This window comes from Pipistrellus kuhlii, unplaced genomic scaffold, assembly GCF_014108245.1.
Source record: "Pipistrellus kuhlii isolate mPipKuh1 unplaced genomic scaffold, mPipKuh1.p scaffold_m20_p_17, whole genome shotgun sequence".
Lineage (NCBI taxonomy): Eukaryota > Metazoa > Chordata > Mammalia > Chiroptera > Vespertilionidae > Pipistrellus > Pipistrellus kuhlii.
Window position 1 is genome coordinate 20,375,469 of NW_023425482.1, and position 18,133 is coordinate 20,393,601.

Genomic DNA, 18,133 nt, shown 5'->3' on the forward strand with positions numbered 1-18,133 from the left:
AGCAAAAGCAGCCCCGCCTGAGTCTCGCTCCTGTTGTTGCTTCTCTCCTAAGCCCTTCCTTATTTCGCTGCCCCCAGCTTTAATAAACGTACCCTCAAAATCACCTGAGATCTTCTCTCAAAATGCTGTGACATCTTTCCTGCGTGAAGTCGAGACCCTCACTGGGGCAGTCCCTGTCTGGTAACAAGGAGAGTCCACAGGCTACGTGGCTGTGCTGGCAGAGCTGAGAGTGGAACCCCAGCCTGCCGGTCCTGAAGCCTGCTCTGGTTCCATGCTCTCTCTGCAGCTGGGAACAAAGGGTGGCAGTTCAGCTGAAATGGTCAGGGATACAGCATGGATGGGTGGGTATCAAGACAGAGCTGGGAGTCAGGCCGCGTAGTGCCTGGGGGTGAGGGTCTGCTCCCTTTCATAGTGTCATCTTTTTGCCAAGGCCAGCAATGCACCCTCACCTTCTCATGACAAACGCTTCCTCCAGGTTTGGCCAATGAGTGCAGTAGGAGGGCTCAGAGCGCCTTCTAGTGGCCTCCGGGATGTATCAAAGCCTGAAGACCAGGCTGGCCCTGTCCTGCAGACAGGAACTAGCGCTCCCACCACCCTACCAGGCCCCTGGCTGGCTCTGGGCTCTGCACTAGAGAATTCAGGACTGGGCCCCATCCCTATGCATGTTTTCCTGTATCAGACTCTCTCTTTATCCATTTCCAGTTGGTCCCCAATCTCTCAGTCCATCTCTACCCATCTTGACCACACCAGTCTCAGCCTCCCTCAGTCTCACTCTGTCCCCTAGCAGGACAGATGAGCTGAAACAAAATAGAAGGATGGCATCCTAAAAAGAACTCTAGGTTCGAAGGATGCTGAGACCCACAGGCTGAGAGAAAAGAGGAAGCTGGGGAACGGAGTCCAGCCAGGGTGACCTGCAGTGTTGTCTCTGGTACCCCGATCTGGGTGGCATAGAAGGCCCGCTGACCAGGCAGGAGCAGGAGCTGCATTCTAGAAGGAATGGTTCAGCCCTCGCTGGTTTAGCTCAGTGGATAGGGGCGTCGGCCTGCAGACTGAAGGGTCCCAGGTTCTATTCCGGTCAAGGGCACAATCAGTAGGGGGTGTGCAGGAAGCAGCCAATCAATGATTCTCTCTCATCATTGATGCTTCTCTCTCTCTCTCCCTCTCTGAAATCAATATTACTTTTTTTTTTTAAAGATAATGTTTCAGGTCCTGGTTCTTAGTTCCAGGAGGGGAACTAGATTCCAGGAGAAGGGACAGGAGAATAAAGCCCAAAGTGGTGCATAGGAGCCTCGCTTCGGTGCTGAGATAACCCACCGAGGCCGCAGGAGAGACCTGGCCCCTGATTACCTGCCCTCAAGCCCTCCTATTGCCCCTCCTCTAGCTCCCTCCTCTCACACTCCGATAGAGCATAGGCCAGGCAACTTGACAGCATCCAGAATACTTTTATTGCCATAATCAAGACACAGCCTGCTCAGAGCCCACCACTCAGGAACAGAGAGAGACAGATGCTGGGTACGTACACAACAGAGAAAACCCGGGTCCAAAGAAGCCTGTGGGAGGGCAGCACAGTCCAGCCTGGTTGTGGTTTTGGGCCCGCACCCGAGGCTAGAACCAAGTCTTGGCCTATAGCCACTGCCCCCTCAGAGACCACTGCCGAAAGGCAGATCCAGACTCTCCAGCCCTGCTCTCACAGGAAGACCTGTGCCACACATGTCAAACTCGCAGCCCGCAGGCCGTGTGCCTAGTTTATTTGGCCCGTGTTAGCCTTTGAGTTTGACATGCCTGACCCACGCAGCATCTGGGGGCAGACAGGAACCCCGCAGGGGGGACTCCAAGGCACCTGGCTCTCATGGGGGGCCCACAGAAGTTCCTGAACTAGTCCCTGAAGACTACACACCACGGTGCTGCCTGATGGAGGTAGGTGCTGGGCAGGGTGGGCAGGAGCCCAACCTCCTCTCAGCCCTGTGCTGGCCCCTTGGGTCCTAGAGAAACCCTATGGGGAAGCTCGGAGTCACCTTGGTCTGCTCTTGAGTTCTCTTTCTCCATCGGGATCTAAGAGGCCATGGCACCGAGTCCTGCTCTCAGCCCTGAATAGGGTGAAGGGAGCCAGCATCGATACTGTCTGCCGGCAACAGCCCAAATAGGGGATCAGAGCTCCTGGGATACAGCCTGCAGATCTAGGGGGGGGGGGGGGGGGGGTGTGTGCTGCCCAATCCTCAGCGAGGCCGTTCTTGGAGGTGAGGGAGGTAGGAGTGAACGCCCCACAGCCTGGGAACCACAGAAAACCCAGCCCAGCCCTGCCTGCAGGGGGAAACAGGCTGCCCCCAGAGAGCCACACAGGCTGCTGTGCAGTGAGGCCTCAGCAAAGTCAGCAGCTCCAGCTCCCCGTGGCCAGGGGCAGCGGTACCTGTGGCCAGCTTGTGGGAAGGATCACCCTAGGGACCAGGGAGCCCGTCGCTGGGACCACAGCTCAGTAACATCCCTCACAGGAAGTCTGAAGGGCCAGGGGGGCCTAGTGGGCCATGTGCAATGACCACAGGAGTAGAAAAGGAACACATGGACCCTGAGTTGGGGTATGGGATCCAGGTGCAGCCAGTCCACCTGCCGCCGGTCCTGAGGTCACAACGATTCCATCAGCAGCAGCGTTCTCTGCATTCAGAGTCCCTTGAGCGAGGCCAGACTATTTCTTCCTTCCTCACTCCCAGAGGAAGGATAAGACACGGCCCTTCCCAACGGCAGATGTTTCATCACCCGAGACCTTGTGTGGCCTTGGAAGGTCAGTTACAAACCGCTAACTTTACGGGCCGCGGCCGCCTGGGGAGGTCCAGGAGCCGCTGTGGCCATGCCATCCCACAGCCTTGCCTGGCACCAGAATCAGGGCCTCAGGAGCAGGAACTTCAGGTAGGCCAGGGTAGTGGCGTTGGCCAGCATCTCGATGTGCTCGCTGCCCGGCAGCTCCTGCAGGGACACCTGGTGCTCCTGGTGGCTGCGCCAGGCCTGGCACTGCAGGGCGCTCTGCAAGTTCACCGTGCCATCGCCGTCGCCAAAGTAGATCTTGGGGTCGCGGTCCGGGAAGCTCTCGTAGGCGAAGGAATCCGGGGTGGGGACGCCAGTGCCGTAGAGGCAGTGCAGGGGCACGCCGGGCGGCACGGCGGCTTCCACCAGCCCCTCCGTGTCCTGCCGCATGAGCCAGCCGTCCTCGAAGCCGATGTCCTGGAAGAACTGGCGGTAGTCGCGCAGCGTGTAGTTGGCCGTGGGCGTGCGCACGAAGACCTTCTCGGAGGACCAGGTGTAGTTGTAGGGCAGCAGCCAGCTGGTAGAGACGGCGGTCCGCTGCTGCTCCCGGATCTTTAGGGGACTAATGACCGGGATCCGGTTGTTGTCCCCTGCGGGGAAGAGGGCCCCCGTCAGTCAGTGCTCAGGAAGGCAAGCTGGGCTGGGCGCCGCGTTCACCACCGGGGCCCCTGCTGGACCCTAACCAGGGCCCAGGCAGCACACCAGCCTCTCCAGTTATCATTATGACTCCCATGCCTGATCAACCGAAGGACTTGTGTGCATGCATATGGGCCTGGCCAGTGGCCATGGACAAAGGGGGGGGACTATGTAGGGAGGGATTTGGGATGGGATTGGGGGGATGAGAACAATTATGTGATACCATAATAAAAAAATAATAATAATAATAATTGGGAGATTAAAAACAAAACAAACAAACAAAACAACTCACATGCCTGCATTACTGTTGTTTCCCTGTAGATTAGCTACCTCTGGGAAGCACCCAACCAAGACTTGTTTTTCTTCCCTTCTGCATTTCTTCACCAGGGATTTAGGCAACACACACCCACAAGGTGAAATATCGCTGGGCCTGTGGGCATTGACCTCACCCAAGGTGAACCGGCAGGCTGTCAGTACAGAGGCACACTCCTTTTTTTTAAATTATAATGAGTTATGTAAATACTTTTCTTTCTCTGGGCTTAGAATTACAGCCAGCCAGTCCTGCCTGTGGCTGACCTGGTCAGCCAGGCCCCCAGGCAGATCTGCAGAAGAGAGCAGGAGTCCTTCAAACACAGGAATGCCAACAATACAAACACACCCAGCAGCCAGTGAAACTCCCAGGGGGTGAGCTGGAACTTGGGAACGGGAGCCGCCCGTCACTCTACCTCTCGGACTGACCACAGAACCACAGCTCTGCCTGGCGAGGCCTGGCTACCCACCTCGGGGGCCATGACTATCACCCTTCCCACCCAGTCCTGCTCCCAGAGTACCAGGGCCTGAAAGAACAGTCTCCCAGTATCCGAGGCAAAGCCAATCCAGGGTCACTACACGGACAGACGCTGGGTCTGACCTGATCACAGCAACCAGTTGGCCAACAAGCAGATCAGGCAGTGCCGGTGACTTGAGGAAGAAAGCTCACCAGATGGTTGGCACTGCCCTGTGGGCAGTGACCTTATCAAAGGTGAACCAGCAGGTTGCCAGCCCAGAGGCACAATCCTGGCTAATGGCTCCTAAAGTGAGGGGCCATGGGGTCACATGGGGCAGAGGGAGGGAAGTCCTATGACTGTAGTTGGCAGATTCTGACAGTCATGAAAACGCAGGTGGCCCTGGCTGGTGTGGCTCAGTTGGTTGAGTGTTGTCCTGTGCACTGAAAGGTTGTCAGTTCAATTCCCAGTCAGCACCCAACCAAGGGTTGTGGGCTCGATCCCCGGTAGGGGGCATGCTGATCCATGTTTCACTCTCACATGGAAGTTTCTCTCTCTTTCTCTCCCTCTTATAAAAAAAAAAATCAATTAAAATATTCTTCTCCAGCTGAATCCGGTTTGGCTCAGTGGATAGAGCATCGGCCTGCGGACTGAAGGGTCCCAGGTTCGATTCCTGTCAACGGCATGTACCTTGGTTGCAGGCACATCCCAAGTAGGGGTGTGCAGGAGGCAGCTGATGGATGTTTCTAACTTTCTATCCCTCTCCCTTCCTCTCTGTAAAAAAATCAAGAAAATATATTTCTTAAAAAATAAAATAAAATATACTTCTCCCATTAAAAAAAAAATCAATTAAAATATTTAAAACAAAAAAGAAAATTCAGGTAAATCGGGGAGAAATGGAATGGGGAAAAAGGTGCCTTTCCCAACTGCCTAGCAAGCAGGCCCAAACAGATCTGCACCTGCTTCCTCCTTGTGTTGCCAACAGAGGTTCTGAGCTGCTGCACATGGAAGTGCAACTCATAAACAGGAAACTGCAGTCCAGCTTCCTTCTCTGGGGCAGAGGTGGGAATGAGAGTGTAAGTATGAGGATAGGAGAGAGCGAGAAGGTTCCCCTCAAAGAACTATGGGTCACACCGAGCTAGGCAGCCAGGCCTGAGCACAATGTGTGCACACATGTGCACAAGCAAGCACTGCATGGCCGAGAGCTATGTCCACGCACATGCTGTAAGAAACTTACACAGAGCCGAAACCAGTTTGGCTCAATGGATAAGAGCGTTGGCCTGCAGACTGAAAGGTCCCAGGTTCGATTCCCGTCAAGGGCATGTACCTTGGTTGCGGGCACATCCCCAGTAGGGGGGGTGTCTCTCTCTCATCAATGTTTCCAACTCTCTATCTCTCTCCCTTCCTCTCTGTAAAAAATCAATAAAATGTTTTGTTTTGTTTTTTAAATCAATAAAATATATATTAAGAAAAGAAAGAAACTTACACAGATAACAAAGGTCCTCAACTAGAGAGGTGACATTGTTTGGAAAAGAATACCGTTCTGGAGAAAGCAGGGTTCCCCAGGAGGACACTGTAGAGGGAAAGAGAGGGTGCCGCCCCCAACACCAGCCCCCCACGCTGGGCCAGGCAGTCTCTTACCTGAGGCCAGGACGCGAAAGGTCTTGGCCACGCCCCCCCAGGGCGCACCCAGTGCCACGAAGGCACGGATGTACTTGTCCTTCCAGGCCTGTGGCTGCCGCTGCAGAAAGTAGAGCGTGTACATGTTGCCCATGCTGTGGGCAACCAGCACCACGGGGCCCCCATACAGCTGGTGCATCTCCTCGATCATCTCCCGGAGGGCCAGGAAGTAGGGCCCATTCTCATCTGCAGGCCAGAGCCGGGCGGGCGGGAGTCAGGCGGGAGTCAGGGTCCTGGGGCCTGAACTAGGACCGTTTCTCAGGCCAGACCCAGGACTAGGAGAGGATGCTAACATTCGAGTGGGAGTGATATGGTTTCCCCACCCATTCAAAGAAGGCAGGAACCAAAGGGGCTCCTTTTCCCCCTCTTCAGATTCACTATCTCTCTCTGGGGCTCAGAGGCCCAGACATCCTGGGGTGACAGAAGGGGAAAGACAGGACAGACTGACCAGGAGGAGGGGAGAGCCCAGGCCTATGGTGACTGAGACCCCCTGTCGCCACCTCCCAGGACCTCAGGGGGAAACAGGGGCGATCACTTACTTGGAGCTCGGCGCCAGTCATAAGGGGCCCCCCGGACGTCCTCACCCCTTGTGTAGCCCCAGCTCACAAGGCTCTCTACCATGGTGTGGAAATAGGAACCTATACACAGAAATGCATAGGATTAGTCCTGACCGGTGTGGCTCGGCTGGTTGAGCGTTGTCCCATGTCCCATGCACCAAGAGGTCACCAGTTCGATTCCTGGTCACGGCACAAGCTGGGTTGCAGGCTCCATCCCCAGAAGGGGGCGTGCAGGAGGCAGCCAATATTTCTCTCTTTCTCCCTCTTCCTTCCTCTCTAAAGTAAAAAAATAATAATAAAAAAATAGCCCTAACCGGTTTGCTCAGTGGATAAAGCGTCAGTCTACGGACTGAAAGGACCCAGGTTTGATTCTGGTCAAGGGCATGTTCCTCCGTTGCAGGTTCCCTGGCCCTGGTCAGGGTAAGTGCAGAAAGCAACCAATCAATGGGTCTCTCACATCAATGTTTCTCTCTCCCTCTCCCTCCCCCTCTCCCTTATACTCTCTCTAAAAATCAATGGAAAAATATCCTCTGCTGAGGATTCACAAAACAAAACAAAACAAAACAAAAAAAGAAATGCATAGGATTACAAAGGGTACTGCCAGTGCCAGCCCGCCACCTATAACATGCCTGCCAAGGCCACTGTGACATTACTGCAGGGAGGTCCCTGAAGGCATGCTCTCTGCCCACACTGATCACAGAACCGCTCTGCCTTCAACTGAGTGGTTCCTCCCACACCAGGAGTCCAGGAAACCTCCAGCCTCCTTCCCCAGAGAGCATGAGAGGCTACATACCCACACTGCTTCTGCTGGGATCCAGGAACTCCAGGGAGAAGGTCTGCCCAAAGCCGGGGACATGCACATCCACCCCATCGGGAAACTCGGTGGCCCGGGACGTCCTGTTGTAGACCAGCCTGTCAGGGGGGAGTGAACACGGAGCTGGTGACCCAGGGTTGGCACTGAATTGGAGTCCCAATGCTGCCCTGTGTGCTGAGCCACACTCCCTTCTCATTCTCAGGTTTGGTCACTTGTACAAGGAGACCAAAAGGTAACTGGGGGTTCAGAGCTAGTCACTGAAGATTGCTTCTGTGGATTGTTCTGAGCTAAGGACAATTTTAGCTGCCCCTCCCTTTAACTTGAATCAGGGTCCTTGCCCATAATAATTACCATTAATTAATTATATGCTAGGGCAAACTTCTATTTACTAAACACTTGTTCTTATCATTCTGTAATAATCCATTGAAACCCCCAGGGCACCTTACCTCAACCCTAGCTCTTCTATCTTATATACCCTCTAGAGGCCCAGTGCACGAAATGCAAGCACATGAAAGGAAATTAATTAGAAGAAATATTTTAATACTGCTATTTGCCCTTTCTCTGTAATAGAAGTATCAGAGATAAAAGAAAATTAGTAAAATATATATGAATATATAAATTTATTAATAAACAATAACATGATATAAAAATATGATAAAAACAATGACTGATAAATTGATTAAACTTATTTTAACACTAAGGCCAATGTCAGATGGGACTAATCAATTCTTAGAATCAGAACAACGTCTCCTCTGCAGATCCTGCTAATACATCAGTATCGATTACCGTATTTTTCGAACCATAAGACGCACTTTTTTCCCCCCAGAAGTGGGGGGAAAAGTCCCTGCGTCTTATGGTCCAAATATAGCCTACACATATACTTAAAAAAAAAAAAGTTTTTTTACTTGCCCGGCTCTGTGTGGTCTCTGTGTGCTTGCCCGGCTCTAAAATGGTTCTAAATGCTGCTGTTTACTTTACAGGGTTGATTACATGTGTTTATGACTGTGATGTTGGGTTTTAATGCACATAAAATATTTTAGGACACTATTTGTTTCAGAATCTTTTTTTCTTCATTTCCCTTCTCTAAAAACTGGTGCGTCTTATGGTCCGGAGCGTCTTATGGTCCGAAAAATACGGTATGTTAGGTCGAAATCTTTTTCTTTAAAAAAATATATATATATTTCACTGATTTTTTACAGAGAGAAAGGGAGAGAGATGGAGAGTAAAAAACATCGATCAGCTGCCTCCTGCACACCTCCCACTGAGGATGTGCCCTTGACCAGAATCGAACCTGGGACCCCTCAGTCTGCAGGCCAACATCTATCCACTGACCCAAATTGGCTAGGACAGGTCGAAATATTTTATAATAAATCTAGTACCATTACAAAGACCCCATTTACTATTAAGATTTCTCAGTAACATGATGATTGCACCTACTTTCCAATTCTAATTTATGACAGGGCATTCCCAAAGGAGTAATACTTTTAAGAAATTCGATGGGAAAAGTTTCCTTTTCGGCATCATCCCTTGAATCTAGTATTATTGTCAATTACACTGCCTTCTCTGAGTCTTAATGCAATATCCGTTCCCCAGCCTTTCTCACCATGTGGGAAAAGAATAGGATAGGTCATTGCATCTAATGTAGGAAACAGGATACTGATTTGTTTCATTTCAGTGGCATTCGGATTATCAGAATCTGGTTTACAATGGATGAGCAAGGCCCTTTCAAAAGGAGGTCCTCCATCTTCATTTCTGAATATGAAGGCAACTTTGATTACACAGAGATAATTATATCTACCCAGATCACTGTTACGATAGTATTTAATCACCATTGTTACTTCTGTGCGATGCCACCTCTGTCTTTCAGCTTCAGAATGTCAACAAAAACAACCAAATTCACTATCAATGACAGATCAAAATACATGCGTGCGGCAGAGACTGGTTTGGGCTCAGTGGATAGAGCGTCAGCCTGCGGACTGAAGGGTCCCGGGTTCGATTCCAGACAAGGGCATGTACCTTGGTTGCAGGCACATCCCCAGTAGGGGGCGTGCAAGAGGCAGTTGATCGATGACTCTCTCATCGATGTTTCTAACTATCTCTCTCCCTTCCTCTCTGTAAAAAAATCAATAAAATATAAAAATAAAAATTTTTAAAAAATACATGCATTCGAGAGGCGCCAGCAAGAACTTTATATGTATTGCACATGTGCGAGTCAACTTAGTCTTTTATAGATATAGAACAAACTTGCTTAATTAGACCTGCTTTCTGATGTAGCTAAACTTTTTTAAGCCCAGTGAAGCACCCCAACTTCTCTTTCAGATTAATTGTCAGCAGTAAATAGTAACACCAAGCAGATTATTATTGTAGATCAGGCAGGGAGAACAAAGGGTAAAATATTTAACTGCAGCAGTGTTTGACTATATTCTGCACAGTGAGAAAACCTGAGGTCATTTTCAAGGTCCACTGTTTCTTACTTCTTTTCAGTTGGGTCAAGTTTCTAAATCTCCAACTTCCAACGAATGAAAAGAAAATAGGATTCTACCTACTCCAGGACTTCTGTGAGGATCAAATGAGAAGAGGCACGGGAAACCGCTTCACAGACATTTGGTTACAGTGTAAAGTGTTTAGACCTGAGGCTAGTCCTCACTGGGAAGAGGAAGCCAGGTGTTGTTACCTGGACAGTCACAGTCAGATACTCAGCATATTAGCCTTTTATATAAATAGATGTTCCCTTTCTGTCTCTGACTCTCTCATGTATGTGGAGTTCCCATACGTACATATGTATTAAATTCAGTTACCAGTATTTTCTATTTGATTAGACCAGCCAAAAGAACCTTGAGAGTAAAGTTTGTTGCTCTCCAACATAACAAAGCAAATTTATAAAGCACAGATCAGAGTGAGGACTCTCTCCAAGGCCTACTTTAAAGACTGACCCTGACCTGACCTGGCTCAGTGGATGGAGGTCAGCCTGAGGACGGGAGGGTCCCAGGTTCAGTTTCGGTCAAGGGCACATACCTTCATTGCAGGCTCCTCCCCGGCCCTGGTCGGGGCTCATGCAGGAAGCAACCAATCAATGTGTTTCTCTCACATCGATATTTCTCTCTGTCTTTCCTTCTCTCTTCCACTTTCTCCAAAAATCAATGAAGAAAAAAATCCTCAGGTGAGGATTAAAAAATAAGTATTAATTAATTAAAAAAATAAATAAAGACTGGCTCCGCAAACCCTAGATGGATCATTTGGTTAGAGCATCATCCTGATATGTCAAGGTTGCAGGTTCAATCCCCAGTCAGTGCACATAAAGAATCAGCCAATGGCTCAGTGGTTTGAGCGTTGGCCTGCGCACTGAAAGGTCCCGGGGTTCAATTCCGGTCAAGGGCATGTACCTTGGCTGCTGGTACATCCCCAGTAGGGGGTGTGCAGGAGGCAGCTGATCGATGATTCTTGCTCATCAATGTTTCTAACTCTTTCTCTCTCTTCCTCTCTGTAAAAAATCAATAGCCAAAACCGGTTTGGCTCAGTGGATGGAGCGTTGGCCTGTGGACTGAAAGGTCCCGGGTTTGATTCTGGTCAAGGGCATGTACCTTGGTTGCGGGTACATGTGCAAGAGGGTGTGCAAGAGGCAGCTGATCAGTGATTCTCTCTCATCATCGATGTTTCTGACTCTCTATCCCTCTCTCCTCCTCTCTGTAAAAAAATCAATAAAAAATATATTTCTTTAAAAATCAATAAAATATATTTAAAAAAAAAAGAATCAACCAATGAATGAGTAAATAAGTGGAACAACAAATCTCTCTCTCTCAAATCAAATTTTTATAAAAGCGGAGCCCAGGACACAGACACTTCTCGATGTCACCCACCCCAGAATGCAGGCCTTAAATCGGCTTGGGAGAGGGAAGCACCAGGTCTGGCTCTGCCATGAACATCACACTTGCCCCCAAAAGGCAACCGAACTTCACAGACTCCCCTCGCTCCATCTCTATGGATCCAGCTTCTACGAGCCACCACATACATACCAGGGCAAAGGAGATGATGAGAGAACCAGACAGAGAGCCACCCCCAGTCTCAGACGAAGCCTAGAGAAATGATGGGGCACCAGGAGAAAGGCCTTATGCCAAACCAGGAATCCTGCTCTGGCCTCCCCGATAACAAGGAGGCAAATGTGCCCAAGAAAACACAAGCTACACAAACAGTCCCTGAGTCCCACCCCGTCCTAAAGATTAGCTACACAAAGCTGACAGGATTCCCAACATTAACCCAAATAATAGGTCCTGGTGACCTACTCTCTCAAGGGCAATCTGTAGGTCACCCCATTGGCCACTCAGCAAAGTGCAGAAGATTGTTCTGGAAAGCCAAGGTAGCTCCGTGCCGGATGAAAGGCAAACAGTCGGAGGAGCAGTGAAGGCAGATAAGCCCCTCCTGGTGTTAGCCAGCACCTCCGATTGGCAGTAACTGAGACCACGTCTCTGGTACAAAAATAGAAATGCAGATCAACAGCCAGAAATGCTCTGATGAAAACACACACAGAAGAGGAAACAGTCCACAAAGCAGGCATCTTAAACAACGGGAAGGGGGCGGTGCCTGCAGAGACAGCTAGTGCTCCGATTCCATTAAGCTGGAACGTGTTTTTTTTGTTTTGTTTTGTTTTTTGTTTGTTTGTTTTTTAGCACCAGCTGGATTCCAGGTTCTACCCCTATAAAGATAAAAGAGATAGAGTCCCTGCCTCAGAGAGCTCAATCTGAGAGGGAAAATTAGCTCAGGGTCATACAATTCTGAGTCTGAATCCTGGTTTTGCCCCTTATTAGCTGAGTGATCCTGGCAATCTTGTAACTGATCTGAGATTCCAAATGCCGTATACTATAAAACTGGTTTGTAAACAGCACCTCTTTCACAGAGTTGCTGTAAGACTAAATGAGCCTGGCTGGTGTGACTCGTGACTCAGTGGCCGAGCCAGAAGGCTCAATTCCAAGTCAGGGCACACGCCCAGGTTGCATGCTCAAACCCCAATGGGGAGCATGCAGGAGGCAGCCAATTAATGATTTTCTTTCATCACTGATATTTTTCCTCTCCCTTCCTCTCTGAAATCAATAAACAAATATATATATATTTTAAAGACTGAAAGAAAATATGTAAAATGTACAGTGTCTGTATTCAATAAGCAGTAATCCTTACTATTGGGAAGCATCCTTGGAAATGAAGTTTGATGAGAGAGGAAACAGGCATGTGGCATGGGGAGTAGGAGAGATTAACAGCTCTGGAGAGTGGCAGGAACATGTTCAGGATTTAAAAAGTGAATGGGGCGGGGAGGAGGTGGGATTGGCCAGTAGGTTCAGTGGTTAGTGTCAACTCTTGCACTGATAGGTCATGGGTTTGATTCCCAGTCAAGGGCACATACCAGGGTTGCAGGTCCAATGCCCAGTTCTGTCAGGGCACATTTAGGAGGCAACTGATCAACGTTTCTCTCACATCGGCATTCCTCTCTCACCTCCCTTCCTCCTCCCTCCCTTTCCTCCCACTCTCTCTAAAAATCAACGAGAGGCCTTAACTGGCCTGGTTCAGTAGATAGAGCATCTGCTTTCAGACTAAAGGGTCTGGGGTTCAATTCTAGTCAAGGGCAGGCTCCTTGGTTGCAGGCTCCAGCTGGGCCTTGGCTCTGGTCAGGGCTCATGCAGGAGGCAACCAATTGATGTGTTTCTCTCACATGGATGTTTCTCTCAGTCTTTCCTCTCTCTTCTACTCTCCCTGAGGATCAATGAAAGAATATCCTCGCCGAAATCGGTTTGGCTCAGTGGATAGAGCGTCAGTCTGTGGACCAAAAGGTCCCAGGTTCTATTCGGGTCAAGGGCAAGGGCATGTATATTGGCTGCGGGCACATCCCCAGTAGGTGGTGTTCAGGAGGCAGCTGGTCGATGTTTCTAGCACTCTATCCCTCTCTCTTCCTCTCTGTAAAAAAAATCAATAAAAAAAATATATATATATATATATATATATATATATATATATATATATTTTTTTTTTTTTTTTTTTTTTTTTTTTTTAAAGAATATCCTCGGGTGACGATTAACAAAATCAATGGGGGGTAGGCAGGGAATAATCCCTGGGGTAAAGATTAACAAAATCAATGGGTGGAAAATATCCTCGGGTGAGGATTAACAAAATCAATGGAGGAAAAAATATCCTTGGGTGAGGATTAACAACAACAACAACAAAAAAGGTGAGTGGAGGGAATTTATCAGGCCGAGGGTGTAGAGGTAAATTCCAGGCTGAAAGAACTGAGTCAGCAAAAGCCTGGAGACCTGGCACATCAGGGAGAACGAGCAGCTGGAGGGGCAGATGTGGCCACACCAGAGGCAGGGGAAGGGGTGAGGGCCCTGTGGCAGCTAAGATTCACAGAAACCACAAGTAGGGCTCCAAGCAGGTGTGGCTGGGAGAGGGTAAGAACGGGAGCAGCAGGAAAGGGAAGAGATTCTGTCTGACAGAAAATTAAGGAAGTGGGAAGGGAGGAAGGGGAATGACCTTAGGTCTCTTAGGAGGGGATGAGCTGGAAATGGACTCTGGGGGCCTCTGTAGGTTGAGTTGGCGAGCAGCACTGGGCCTGTACCCCGGCTCCCACCTGATATTGTCGATCCAGCAGTCGATGATCACGGGCAGCAGCAGCTCGAGGTTCAGCCAGAGGGTGAAGTAGCTGTCTGTCTTCTTGGAGCAGAGGTAGTGCACGACCTTCGGCTTGTCCAGCTTTGCCTCCAGCTGGTTGCCCAAATCACCAGGCACTGTAAGAGGGGCACAGAACATGCATGAAGCCCTGAGCATGACGGACCGGAGACCCCTCAAGGCCTGACTCCAAAGGCCTCTAGCGTCCTAGGCAGGGCTTTGTCCACTCTGACTGGATTGAGAAAGGACAGAGCACAGTGCCACCGAACCAGCCCAAAGAGAAAGCGCTCCAAGGCAGGTTGAAAGAAGCTCACATTGCAGGAACCGGTTTGGCTCAATGGATGGAGCGTCGAACTGCAAACTGAAGGGTCCCAGGTTCGATTCCGGTCAAGGGCATGTGCCTTGGTTGGGGGAACATCCCCAGTGGGGGGGGTGCGGGAGGCAGCTGATTGATGTTTCTCTCTCATCAATGTTTCTAACTCTCTCCCTCTCTGATTGATGTTTCTAGCTCTCTATCCCTACCCCTTCCTCTCTGTAAAAAATCAATAAAATGCATTTAAAAAAAAGAAAATTAAGAAGCTCACATTGGCACCTGCTGACCTACAGAGGCCCCAGGCTTTGCTAAAGGCCAGAGTCCGGAAGGTTCCAAAGGACAAACCACAGAGCAGCTGGGCACTCACGGACCAGGCGCTGGAGCTGGCTACCCTGAAACAACACACCGTTCTGGTCACAGCTGGTGTGGGACAGGGAGACTAGGCCTAAAGGATCACTTCTCTACCTGAACACCTATCCCCATTGCTTCACTGCCAACGTTCAAGGCTTTTATTTTTATGTTTTTAATCCTCACATGTTTATTGATGAGAGAGAGAGAGAGAGAGAGAGAGAGAGAGAGAGAGAGAGAGAGAGAGAGGGAGAGAGAGAGAAACACCGATGATTGCCTCCTGTTTTCCTGTTTGCATGCTGACTGGGGATTGACCCTGCAACCTAGGTATGTTCCCTGACCAGGAATTGAACCCACAATCTTTTGGTGCATGGGACAACGCTCCAACCAACTAAGCCACCCAACCAAGGCAGCATGCAAGGCCTTCTAGAGCTTATTTACTCCCAGTGACCTTTCAGGCCTCACCTGCTCCCGCATGCCAGGCTCTCAGCACCTCCCACATTCACCCCATTTAAGATCCATAATCACTAACTGAACAACCAGCGCCTGGCTCTCCTTGGCATTCACTGGGCTTGGACTGTGAACCCAGCCCCGCTAAGGGCATGCCCTCCCTGTGCCCCATCTCACAACGCCCCGGGGGCAGCAGCTGCCTTCACCTCCTTTCCTGCTGTGGGTGCAGAAGTGGGGAGTCCCTAGCACGCAGGCTCTGGGTGACACGCCTGTGGACTGGGCAGGGGAACACAGAGACCTTGGTCATTATCTCTGCCGAAGGAAACGGCTGCAAGAGGAAGCCACCAGTTCTGCTTTGTCTGGCAATGCCTCTCACACTGGACAGGGCCGCGTGGCCCCTAAAAATAGCAGTGGTCACTTCCTCAGACCTTGTGCCTAGAACTGGGACGAAAGCCATCCATGTGCCTTTCACCTCCAATGACCCTGGGAGAGAACATCGTTGTTATGCCCACTTTACAGATGAGGAGACTGAGTCTGGGAGAGGTTAGAAACAGCTTGCTATACAGTCCCTTCAGGGTCTTCTTCTGTGTCACTTCTCTGACCTCTGCTTCCTCTTCTAGCCATCTGAGTCCCACCCATAGAGTCTGGTCATCCCTGGGTTACTGATCTGGGACCAGGAACTGCCAGCCACGGGGTTTCCTAGGATTAATACCAACTGCCTCACCCTCTGGGCAGGTTAACATTGCTCTGTGACTCTGCTCTGGCCTCGGATAACGGAGAACTGAATGACTTAATGAGTTAGCACCCATCCAGGATTTTCTCCGCAGTTCTTTCACGGACCACACACTTCCCAATGCCACACCCTTTTACTCAGAACTCCTCAGACCCACACATGACTGCCTGTGGGCCCCCAGGATAAAGTTCAGATGACCTAGCCAGTCATGAGCCTGGACAATCCACTCCCCTCTACCTCCTCCCTCTCTCCCCCCTTGTCATCACCCACCAAACCACTCCATGGCAGACAGCCTGGACTCCCTCCCTCCTTCCTTCTGATCGGTAGTTCCCCGTGCCTGGAACTCTCCTGGCCACAGCTCCAGCTGCATCCTCCAGGAAGCCTGCCCTGCCTGGGCCAGGGCATTCTCTGTGCTTGCCCGGCACAGACCTCATCTCTGGGAATCATCCGGGAAGCTGAAGGAAGGCAGAACCAAGGGTGCCCAATGCCCATGTCTAACCTGCATCCCCCTGAAGCATTTCATGGCTCAGAGCTCCTGGTTTAGGGACACCGTAGGACCAAACTGCCTGCCAATCTTACCCATCTGTCATCTGTATCACCCCCATTAAAATACTCCCGGCAAAAAAGGCATGGGGATCATGCAGACTCTGTGTAACATATACCTCTGCCTCCGGAGCCCTGGCTGGTCACCTCCACACTAGCTCCAGGTGTAGACAGTCTGCACGAGGCATCTGAGGCACCCAAGACTAAAGTCTCACCCCGGCCCACCACCCACCGCAAGGAAACACTGCTGTGCCTCCCGTACAGCTTCTCAGGGGTCAGGACCAAGAAGGGGGTAAGCAAGCAGGAGAGGTCACCCGGCCCCAACATCAGTCTGAAAGGATGAGTCCAGGCTCCTGACATCTGTTCAGAGCCACCGCCCCCCCTCTCACCTCTCTCAGCCTTTAGCCAGCCTCAGATTGCCTAGGGCCTCCGCCCTCAAGCCCAATGCCACCCATTTGATAAGTTTGGGAGGAGCCCTGGTGACGGCTAAGACAGTAATCCTTTCCCCCAACGAGCTTCCTTTCAGCAATGCCTTCTGACATGTAAGGGGCTGAAAAGGTCGAGGGAGACAGCCTACTAGGCAAGCCTAAGTCAACACTAAGGCTCCCGGGGGCCAACTCTGGGGCCACCTTACCCCCAAACTGGCCCTCGGGAGTGGGGCCAAATGGCCTCAGTCTTTCCAGCATAAATTAATAAACAAACAAACAAATAAATAAATAAAAAATGGGGATAAGTCACACAACCCCTTCAAAACTACAACTAAAAGACAAAACGGGATGGGGAGGGGGGGAATGGGGATAAGACAAGCCCAGGTTTGGGGCTGCCGCGAAGAACACTACTTACCCCATATGCTACAGGAGAAGGTGACAGAGAGGCTGACCACACCCGCGGCCAGTATGGCAGGGGGTGGACGGACCGACCCCAATGACAAGTCACACGTCCCCCTACCTCGCGCTTGCAGCACAAGCAAACCGGGGAGCCAGACCCCCCCTCACCCCCATACCCGGTCCAGCGAACAGACCCCCTGCCAGGTTCGTGCCTCACCCAGGACCACCGGAGGGGGGCGTCCGGCCGGAAGCGCCGGGTCCGCGAGCATCAGGAGGAGCAGGAGGCCGCCGGGGAGCAGGGCCGCGCGGCGCGGGCACAGGCGCGGGCCCATGGCGGGCGCGGGGCGGACCGGGTCCCGGTGGGCGCGGGGTCGGAGCTCCTGGCCTGCGCCTGGGCCGGGCGCGGCCGCGACGCGCTTAACCCCGCCGCCCACCGCCTCCCCGGCGGCCCGGCCAATCAGAGCCCAGCTCCCCGCAAACGGCCAGCCAATAGGGACGCGCCTCCACCAGGGTGTCCCGCCCCCTTTGGCACCGCCCTCCGGGCTCTCGCGGGTCGCGGACTTGCTCCCTTGACAGCGCTGCGAGCCGAGCGCATCGATCTGCTCAGGCTCAGCGCTGGCTGCCACCCTCTCGCCAGCTGCTGGGGACCCAGCCCAGCACCCCCACTTCCCCACCCCGTTCTCCAATTTTTTAATTTTTATTTTTTAAAATATATTTTATTGTATTTTTACACAGAGGAAGAGAGAGGGACAGAGAGTTAGAAACATCGATGAGAGAGAATCATTGACCAGCTGCCTCCTGCACACGCCCTACTGGGGATGTGCCCGCAACCAAGGTACATGCCCTTGACCAGAACCGAACCCGGGACCTCTCAGCCCGCAGGCCCACGCTCTATCGGTCCCATTCTCCAAGTTTATGCTGCGCAGCCCTCACCCTAGGCGCTTGCCTGACCTGGAATCTGGGACGATTCTGGCTGAGTGGCGATTCATGGTCCAGTGATCGCGGCCGCTGAGCGACTCCGGTC

The 18,133-nt window shown here is 51.3% G+C and overlaps 1 protein-coding gene across 1 annotated transcript; it reads right to left on the reverse strand.

Annotated features, from left to right (window-relative positions):
- Positions 1 to 1,425: 1,425 nt before the first annotated feature.
- PLA2G15 (phospholipase A2 group XV) lies at positions 1,426 to 17,729 on the reverse strand. The gene is made up of 6 exons (XM_036441444.2): positions 17,327 to 17,729; positions 13,858 to 14,014; positions 7,227 to 7,345; positions 6,416 to 6,514; positions 5,838 to 6,062; positions 1,426 to 3,386 (listed from the first exon to the last, which is right to left on the reverse strand). Exons 1-6 carry the CDS (start codon positions 17,439 to 17,441, stop codon positions 2,875 to 2,877), a joined length of 1,227 nt encoding a protein of 408 aa, XP_036297337.1. The 5' UTR covers positions 17,442 to 17,729; the 3' UTR covers positions 1,426 to 2,874.
- Positions 17,730 to 18,133: the final 404 nt, after the last annotated feature.